Raw genomic sequence first — 10802 nt, 5'->3', positions numbered from 1 at the left:
GATTATCCAGGTCACTCTCTTGGTTTTTTATTTGTATATCCCTTTTAATTATGAAGACACTAGCTGGTTTCTTTTGTATGTCTAGTGTAGCATCTTTTTTCATATCATTCTTTTAGCCTGTCATTTTTAAATCCACTTTCAGATCAGTCTCAATCTTGTCAGGTAAAACTTGTTCCTCTTTCATAACATCTTTTAACCATAACACTCTTAAAATTAACTTCTGGGTCCATTGTTCAAAAATATCCTTCAATATGTCCAAAGTTAAAATATTTTGCTTCATTCTGTATTAGTAAGTCAAATTTAAGTGTTCTTCTCCTTTAATTGTAATCCTTAGCTTCTTCTGGTTCCCTCTAGTGTCCAAATTCTCATCCTATCATGTTTTTTTTTAAAGAGAATTCAAAACAAAAGCATTTTCCCATGGGAAGGATTCTTATAATTAATTCCAAAATCTTATTTCAAATCCATCTGGACCCTTAGTCCATTTGTAATTTTCCAAAATCAAAGTTCTTATCACCCTTTTTCTGTTTAAAAAGAATTTTTAAAAAGTTCCTAAACTTGTATTTAAAACTTCTTTTGCTAAGGATTGAAGGAAACTTAACCGGTGCTGTAAAACTTGTCAATTCAAAGGTTCCTAATAGCTGAAAGCAGTTAACAAGCAATTTCCGAAAGTGATTAGAAAAGGAAGTATGTGAACCCAGTGTCATTTTGAAGGCACCGAATGTGGTTTGAGCAAGATGGCTATTCCCTCGTCTCCCAGAGCTCTAAACCCACTGGAGACCACTGTCTTGCAGTCTCCTCACAAGAAACAACTGTATGGAGCACTTGTGGGTGATCTCAAGTCCTCTCCTTGTCTGGAGAGGAATTACAATTCTGCTGCAGTCATCAGCTCCTCAGTTCACCATTTCTTCCCCAGAACTTCTCTGGAATGGGTTGAGAACTCCGGAAGTTCCCTGGAAGTTTAGTTTGCCATTTCTATCCAATTAAACTGCATTTTGGAAGTGTATGTGTGAGTTGGTCTTGAGGCTGGCTTGTAGTCAGCTTCTAGAGAAAAGATATGTCAGCACTGCCCTTAGTTCAGTGCCATCCTTTCTGCTTGGAGTCTGCAACTGCAACTTACAGGAACAAGAACATTTGCTAGATCCATTAATGGTGGGGAGAAAAAACAGAACTACTGCTCCTTCTTTCAAAAGCATGGCCACTTGTGCAAATTTAGAGCTGCCATTCAAGCCCTGCAGATTTGCACTGAGGGAAAGAGAAACTGGTTGGATCTCTTGCCATCCAAACCTGTACAGAAGTAAGTCTATGATAATAATTGGAGATCATTTCTATGAGATCTACTTAAAAATAAACACTCTGAGTAGTGGGGTTAATTATCAGGGAAGTATGAATACAATTCTTAACAATGCAGGATATCTTACTCATGTGCTAGTCTTATTACGTTCAATGGGATTTTGTGATTTGTGAGTGTACCAGGCATTATAGGCAAGGTGATTGGCTTTCTCCTCTGTAATCTCACTTCAGTAAATCACTAGCCAACAGAGAAGATTCACCATTCAGGATTCTGCAGCAGGAATGGGAAGTGTTTGTTTTCAGGATTCTGATTTTTCTAGATTGGTTTATTTGCCACTCTTCCCAAACCCCATCTTGGAATCTCATAAGTTAAAGTAATGTGAACTAAAGAAACATGCAGGAATACAATAGATCAGAAAAAGGCCCTAAAAGGATGTAAGCAAACTCTTTCAAAGGAGCACTAAACCCATAAGGCCATAAAAAATGACACTATTGCTATGGAAAGTGCCAGTGGGCTGAAAGAGCACATACCTGTATTCAGAAACACCTTGATTGACAAGGTAACAGGCACAGAGGAGGAACTGCACCAAGCAGAAATACTGAGAGAGATCCATTCCACTTCACTTACACCTCCTGTACCTGTTACCTGTCAGCGGGGCTATTTCTGAATCTACATTTAACAACATTGCAGAAGAGCAGTATGCCCATGTTCAGACAGGTAGCAGGTGCAGAGAATGGGGTGCAAACAGCTCACTCCTGCTGTACCCCACACACCCTCTTAGTGCTTGCCGCTTGTTGGGCAATTTGACAGGGGGCTAAACCTGCCATTCTAAGCATCCAACTAACTTCATCCCACATCAAAACAGTGATTATTGTTTTCACACTGGCAGGATGGGGAGGAAACTAAAGCTAGGGAATCCACCAATCCCTTTCCTCAGCTTGGCTCACAATAACCGAGTAACATAGCACCATTCACCAGTTTTGTAATTATAGCACAATGTACAGTATCTCAACCTTGGCAAGTTCAAGATGTGTGGATTTCAACTGGCTGGGGAATTCTGGTGGTGTTAAAGTCCATACATCTTAAAGTTGCCAAGGTTGAGAAACAGTGTTATAGTAGAACAGGGACTAGCAATAGGATCAGCAAATTTTATCTCAGCTGTTAGAAAGAGCTTTCAGTTTGGGGAAAAGTTTCTCAAATCTAGTTTTTCCCTACTGGAGAATACTATATTTCTCTTGGCAATTTATGTCTATTGTAAAATAAGATTCAATGACTTCAACAAGACTATCTAGTGTGTCTACACACTTATGATTGCAGTCTTTGTTCCTTTTTGGAACAATAGGCTTGGGAGAATCAGAACACTTTCACTGTTAAGTGAAAGACATTGAACAGATTTACTTTTAACCAACGGCTTCCATCTCACCCTTCATTTTTTTTTATCAAAGAGGAATTCAACTGAATCTTGAATTCAAGGGTATTCTACTCTGCCAATAAAATATGTGGCTTAGCTTTCCTTACTATCTCTGTTGAATTAATTCAGTTTACTCAAGTTCTTAAATATCATCTTTTGAAGTGTTGAAGGCAATCTTTATGTTACTGACCTGTTTTTATTTTTTTAAATTTCTCATTTACAAAAAAATAGAGGCTGGATTAGCATGGATATTGTATTTTCAAGGCTTTCACCACTGTTAATTAGACTGATAAGTACATTTTATGACTAGAAAGTCTATTCTTACTTCTGTCTGATATGATGCACAGGCTAAGTTCATGTCTGTCTATCTGCTACATTATACACTTACTAAAATATTTCCTATAGAAGTAATATCAATGCTCTGTATCTTCTTAATACATATCACTAACTATTTTAATGCTTGTAAAACTGGTCATCATAAAAAGTTCCAAATTCCTAAATGTTGCTCTCTAGAACAAAAATAATATGTACAGTTCAGATTTTGATAATTATATGCATCCTTGGCTTAATTAAGGGGAGTTGGCATCAAATGATTATTCCTTTGTGGGAAAACAAAAGAAACAGATTTTGCAATAAATCCTAAAGGTAGAGAGAAATCAAAATTGAGGGGATTTTACTTTCTGTATGTTAGACCTGATTCACACCACATAGTAGAACTAACAGCTCTTAAGTGATTGAAAGTTAAGCAGAACAGATTTATTGCTATTCAATTCTAGGATATTTTCCAGCTCTCTTCTACATTGCTCTGAACATCTTCTGGAAGGATGATTAATAAATACAACTAATAAATAAGTATATTTAAGCATGCAGAAAGTATTGGTCTTTCTAATATCTCCAAACTTCTTTGAGATGGCATGTGTTCCAAATTAGAACACACAATTTTATAGCATGTTTCAGTTCAGAATATGGTACTCTAATTTGAAAAAGTTTAATAAATAACAAGGATTTCACATGATCAGTTTGAGAAATGAATTAGATGATGATGGCAGTGGAGTGCTGGATAGATAAAATAAGACAAAGATGAAAGTGAGAAAGGAAGATCACAGAGAAGATAAGAGATGGCCAGAGTTCATAGAATAGTTTTTGTCAGAAAACCAAGAATACAGCCCATAGCTTTGCAGTTCTATAAACTTTTCACGAGGAAAGTGACCTTACCTACTGATTGACTGCATGCACAGGTGGGAGTAAGATAATAAAAGCAAGTAAACTGAGCCTTTATATTATCAAAGTAAGCAATTTAAAGGTTACAGTAATCCTACTCCTAGAGAAAAATCACATGTGTAAGTGGATAAATATATAGAACATAAGCAAACTAGGTGAGTGAACATTTCCATAAAACTCTAGCAACTTCAGCATCTTGCTCTTATATTAATCATATTGGACAGCACTAATGGAGTGCACATGCAGGCATCAAATTTTTTGCTAGGTAGATACCCTTAATTCAATGTCTGGAGGTTTCAGAGGATGGGCTTTCTAAGATGAGAAGACTGGAAGCTGAATGTTCATATGAGCTTTCCCTTCTCATTGCACGCTATGTCAATGATTTTTTCTTCCATTATTTTTCTCCAAATAAATGAATTACTTCTTGGACTTATATTCTAACTAATTAGTTGTATTCAACATGAATAATATTGCTCCATCTGATCATTCAAGTACTGAATGCATACTGAACCATACTTCAAGCAATTCTCCATTACCTCTACCAAAAGGTCCTGTTTCAAAGTAATTTAGACATTACTATTTGTTCCTTTAAAAAAAAAAAAAACAAGAATCATTGACATTGATCCCATATAAGTAAATGTAAAGGCCAAACTCTACACATTTTAGCGAGCAGGAACTGGGATTTTGATTATTTCAAATGTCTTATATATGAAGTGAAATCAAAGTTTGTTTACCACTGATATCCACAATTCTCTCCCCACCCCTTTTCCCCCCTTCTCATATTATTTAGCTGAGTTGGTTACCGGGGAACAAAACTTGATTGCAACTGGGCAATGCCCATGTTGTCTGTTGGAAATGCATTAAAACACATATTACCATCTAAGAGGTGAGCAGAGAGCTGCACTAACATTGTTGGACTTCTTAATGTTTTTATACATTCTATCAAAGCTTATCAGAGTTAACCTTAAGAGAAAGAACTAAGGTTAAAGAAATCCACTATCTTAGATCCTTCTAAGAGGATCTAAGTTGCTAAGTTGGCTAGCAATTATTTTTTATTTTAATCTTGAGGTTACCAAAAGAATTAGTAGCAACACAGTGCTAGAGGAACAGAGCCAATACAAATAGAAATCTACACCTGAGTTACCATAAATAAGGATTCTCATACCGGATGGTAAAACTGATCAGCAGAATTACAAAGAACCTGACCAAAGGCAATTTAATATTAATATTGTACAGGTAAAAATCACTAGGCAGAAGGAGATGAATTATGACCAGATCAACCATGGCAGAACATGTCATCTATCTTGCAATTTTTATTTGCTTACTTTTTATTAATTTGCTTAACTTTTAGGACAGACTTTTAAAGACCCTTACCAATGTAGTTCAAATAACTTATATATTTGATCAGATTCTGATCTATTTCTGCTTGTAGTGTTCTGTAGTGGTAGAATATGGCCTGAAGATACATGACAGAGATTTTATGTGGCAGCGAGATTACCCATCTTCTGTGCATGTGCCAAAACACCTCTAATGCACTTTTTAATTTTTTTCCGCATATTATTATTCCCATTCTGATGGGCGCTATGATACCGAACTACTATAATGTAGTTTGTTTAGAGCTTAACATATTGCAATCAATTGTGGCTTACTCAAGAAATCATGATTAACAAATCCATAGCTTAGTACAATATAATGTGTGATCCCAGTCTACAATAAAGTAATAACGAGCTATATTTGTGTTGTTTATAAAATAAACAGCATAATGTTGCCACAGTAAATGCACACATATTTATCTTAATCTCCTGCGAGGCTAGCCTCACCTAAAATCAGCAGCCACAAGACAACGTAACTACCTCCGCTGACTTTGACGAGTCTACTGAAAAACAACCTCGACGGAGCAAGAGCGGGAAGTGTAACGTCACGACGCGCGCGCCACCCACTCAGGAAATCTGTTGCGCATGCGGCCAGCGAGTAAGGCGGGACCAATGAGTGGATCGGACGCGCGCACGCCCAGTGAGTCCCTTCACGTGCCTGTCAGTTTCGGTGAGTCGGAGAGAGTTCGATGGCGGGTGGGGCGGTCGATTGGCTGGCTCGCGGTGGAAGACATGGCGTGAGACAAAGGCGGGATTTATAAACGCTCCGGAAAGGGGTCGAACGCGCGCTTCTGAGCTGGAAGGGGTTTGGCGTTTTCTGTCAGGAGGAGCGCTTGTATCCCTTCGGGGATCAGGAACTGCATTTTCTCACTTATGGTTGTTCAGTTTCGTGCCTTCCAGAACCGTTGAGAAATCCCCAACAGCCTTGCCAACGGCCGGGAGTTACGCCAATGGTGGTGGTGATTTGGAGGGCGCCAGGCTGGGGAAGGCTGTGCTGCAGGCAGGGCAAGCGATACAGAGGCAGGGCGGCTTTTGGTACGAAGCTGGATCTTCCATTCAGGAAGGGAGGAGCTTTCGTGGACTGTGACAGGACAGAGATCATTACCAGCCTCCTCTTTTCTTCAAGAGCTGCTTTGCCTTTAGGAACTGTGTTCCTAACTACAGCGTTTCCTGGTGTGGGATGTGACTCTTATGGGGTAGAATGCTTTGCCTACTGAAAGTATGGGGGTTGAGGAAATTTTAACTGTATGCACAGGTTGCATATGGGGCAATGGTTAAATGTTCACCAGAGCCCTAATCTGGTTTCCTTCCATAAATACCAATGATGCTTCCTAGATAATTGTGCTACATTCTGTGGAATGTTTATACATTCTTGAATAAATATACATTCTTGTATAAGCATACATACCCATCATGCTGTTCCCTTTGAGGTATGTAATGTTGTGTAGGAAAAGAGCAAGAAATTTAAAACATGAAATAAAAATAAAAGGAAATACTGTATAGCTAAAACTAGTTTACATCAATACCATTCATGAAACTACTTATCTTTCTGTCCATGTGAATCATCCTCGTTTTCACCATGTCCATATGTTGTCTTTTCTTCTTTAAATTTCTCACCTCTCCATTTTAGAGGATTTCATCAACACCATCCAATCACAACTTTCTGAGTCTTCCCTTTTCTCTCAGCCCACTCTTCATATATTTATTCTGCAGTACAATTTTACTCTTTCTCTATGATCAAATCACTTCAACATACTACTTCATGCTAGTCACTAATTTCTTTATTTGACCCACATTAATTTGGCACCCACTTCTTGATTTTATCTCTTCTTGTTTTAATGCCCAGCTCCCGTGCATACTTCTTAAATACTACATTTCCATTGCCTTCACCTTTTTTGTTTTTCTTGACATATCAGACTTGTAAGAAAGTGAACAGCTATTTTTTTTGCTTCTTTTGATAAGTGTTTGTTCCTGATAACAGACCATGTATTACCTACTGTCTTTATACCAACATTTATCCTTCTTTAAATTTCTTCAACCATTTTCCCATGCTACCAAGGTATGCAATTTCATCTGTTATAGTTTTATAGTTATAGTTTTTCACCATCTATAACCTGCATTTCACCATCTATAACCTGCATTCACTCCATATTCCCTGTCAAACACAACTACTCTGATACTGTAATTTCCAGATCCATACTCCTTGTTACATTGTGCATTCTGTCTAACATTGTATTTATTTATTAGATTTCTACATCACTGCAGTCTAATCAAACTCTTGGTGTCTTGCAAGTAAGGTAAAATCATATCTTGTTTTATTTGGTTATAAAAAAATAACCAAAAATTAATGATCCAACAAGCATTCCTTATACATTTATCTATAAATATATTAAACAATCAAAGGACATTACACATCCTTGTCTTACTCCTTGTTTAATGTTGAACCATTTGCTAAGAATTCCATTTATTCTCAGGCATGCTTCATTGACATTCAGTTTTCTGCATGGGTATAAAATGAATCCTAAAGTATTTATATAGCTAAAATGTGATTGACTACTTTGTGATTCTGTACATTGCATAAATATAGTCATTGATATGGTAACCAGGATTGATGTGACTATCAGTGTACATGATCCTCAGCTGGAGAAGGTTGCTTGAACCAAAGTTAGAGGCTGGATTCACACAAGCTGCTATACCATGGTTTTCAGGCAACGATAACTGGGTTTAATACAGAATGCCAAATCGTAATGTCTGGTCTATCCTATTATGAGATAGATAATCTGGTTTAATTAAATGGGTGAAGAACAAAAATATTTTCTGTGTAGGTATGTCAAAATCAAGCTTAATTTGCTTTGAAATGTAGCACTTGTCAATGATTTGTGAAAAGTACTCCATTTCCATTTGAATCTTACAATATTTAATTCTAAGACTGACATGTGTACCCATAGTATACCTGACATTGGTTTAGTCAACCCAATTTTCTGGTTTTATGTGACACATTGAATCACAAATTAACTACACTGGCAGGATTTCTAAAATGCACTGCTTTGGATGATTTGTATTTAGTATGGCCCTTTCCCCATGGCTCAGTTAAAATGATATTCACCTGCCTTTGAGCCAGCAGGTAACTAAAATCAGCACCAATTTTGCTATTCCCACTGCTTATTCCAATCTTGCAGAAGCCAGTTGCAGTGGACTAAGAACAATCCTGCAGCTTTACCAGGCAACTCACACATGCCATAGACCAACTGTCCAGTGTCTTTGCAATTATATCTGAGGGATTCAGTTGGCTGCCTGGTAAATCAGGAAAGGCTCACTTTTCTTACTAGGCAGTTTGCCATCAAGAAAGGGAGAGGAAAGGAAAGGAACCCCATTTCTTACAAGTCTGATTGCAGTGCCAACAGAATCGTAGTAGAAAAACATTAGAATATATTCACTTGTTATGGGTTGTGGTCAGCTTAAGTAGGAAAACATGGGTTTAAAAGTGGAACAGCTAAGGATTTAACCTTGTGTCATGCATTGGCTGGGGATGAGATGAAGATGCCTTGGGGATATGGTAAAATAAACAAGTCCCAAAAGTATATTCATCTTCTGATTAAATGCAAGCAGGACAGAAACTCTGTGCCCTGCAAAAACAATCATAAACTAGTACAACCAGCCCATTATCCTTTGGACAAAAATTAAGATACAATTAGGTTATATTTCTAAAGTAAAGAAGGTAGGGACAGACATATGTATGTTTCTCAAATAGAAACAAAGGCTGGGTTTGCACAATACACATTTTAGCCTAGTGTTGTGCAAATTCAGTCTATTAATTAGTTTATAGTTCAGTGTGTGTGTAGACACCAGAAATAGAGTTAATTGAATAATTTGCCATCTGGCCTGGGGATCTGGTGATGTTGGTGGAAGGCCCACTAAATGGCTATATGTTTAGGAAAATGAATGGTACTTTACAGCAGATTGTGTTTTAATGGTTTTAAATAGTTTATTTTTTAATGTTTTTAATTATTTTGTGGTTATTTTTTGTTGTTTTTATATTTGGGGGATAATTATTGATGTTGTAATTAATAAGATGTAATATGTATAATAATGAGATGTTGTAACAATATAATATTAATTTATAATAAAACATATATTAAAATAAATTTAATATAGTACTTCAGCTCCCTTTCTTATCTTTATACCTGTATTTGGGAGTAAGTCATCAATAGAATTTATTTCTTAACAGAATATGCATATAATTATATATACATTTTGGTCATGACTGAGATTTCATGTGTACTCTAACTCTTGTTGTTCAGTATGCTATGCAAACATAATCTCTGCCTGCTATAATTTTTTAGATGAGGCAGTTCTTGTAGAATTTTGTATCTAGAATTGAGATGATTACATTAACTATACTTTTAAAAATGATTACAGAGGCTCACATTCTATTTATTTATCTTTTTTAGCTCACCCAATTTCTCTCATTATCAATAGCCCTAACATTTAACCAAGTCAGCTACTTTTTCCTCCTCATAAAATGATATCAATGGATCATGATTGTTTCAATAGCATTTCTGGCTACTACAGAACAGCATTCTCTGCTATTGTGCTGGATTCACTCTTTGTTTTCACTGGTTTTATTTTTCCCATAATAGCTTTATAAAAAGGCCATATTGGGTTGCTGCCTTTAGGAACAGAATGGTGTGATATCACAGATAAATAGTTTTATTATGGTCATAGACTAGGACAAAACTAGTTAAAATAATGTGTAGTATAATTGTTCCTTTTCTTATTTCCAGGTCTGGACTGAAGACCAGCTATGGAGAAATGGAGCTTAATCACAATTACTGTATTACTTGGACTTACTGTCCGTTGGACTGTGTCACTTGGTCCTTATTCAGGTAGTACGCATTCAGAATTTGAGCCAGTGCACAGAGATAATTTTTTTTAGAAGTTCAAATTATGATAGTGGGAAATCTTAAAATCAAATAAATATGGGATAGTTGCACAAAATGTATGAAGCATGAGCAACTATTTTGTATCTTTTATAGAATTACAAATACTAGCATAACTATACAAATAAACAAAAATATCTATCTTATGTTTGCTCATTCTTCAGTATTATTCAGGTATATCCTGAGCATCCCATGTTTAATGTTTGTTTGAAGTAAATGAATGTGGTATTATTTTAGCATCTTATAAAGCTAGGATGATGTTAGAAACTTATTGAAGAGTGGTCCACATATGAATAGACTAATCTAGTATTTCATTATTGTGTTAGTAGTTATATAGGATTAGGTCCAGGATGTACTACGTTAGATCTTTTATGCAGAAATACAATAATAATACAGGTAGTCCCCAGTTTAAGAATGAGTTCCGTTCCCAAGGTCTGTCATAAGTCGAATTTGTATGTAAGCTGGAACAGTATTATTGTATCATACTGTATAAGTAGTATTGTGTAATGAACTCGAATCATTATGTATTTAACTCGAATTTTGCTACAATAGGCTCCGTTCTTAAC

General features: G+C 36.3%; 1 protein-coding gene across 1 annotated transcript in view; it reads left to right on the top strand.

The window, feature by feature from the left end:
• Positions 1 to 6741: 6741 nt before the first annotated feature.
• ALG6 (ALG6 alpha-1,3-glucosyltransferase) overlaps positions 6742 to 10802 on the top strand; it is a 36892-nt gene continuing 32831 nt past the window's right edge. Inside the window, exons 1-2 of the mRNA XM_088153316.1 lie at positions 6742 to 7593; positions 10081 to 10182. Of these exons, the coding sequence (XP_088009442.1) occupies positions 10101 to 10182 (82 nt within the window). The 5' untranslated portion in view covers positions 6742 to 7593; positions 10081 to 10100. The remainder of the gene's footprint in view (positions 7594 to 10080; positions 10183 to 10802) is intronic.

The sequence above is a fragment of the Python bivittatus genome, unplaced genomic scaffold, assembly GCF_059951505.1.
Source record: "Python bivittatus isolate LINGU-HERP-01145 unplaced genomic scaffold, Pbiv_v1 ctg000700_np1212, whole genome shotgun sequence".
NCBI classification, from domain to species: Eukaryota; Metazoa; Chordata; class Lepidosauria; order Squamata; family Pythonidae; genus Python; species Python bivittatus.
The sequence above is the reverse complement of the archived record's forward strand: the minus strand, read 5'-3'. Positions and strand labels throughout refer to the sequence as shown.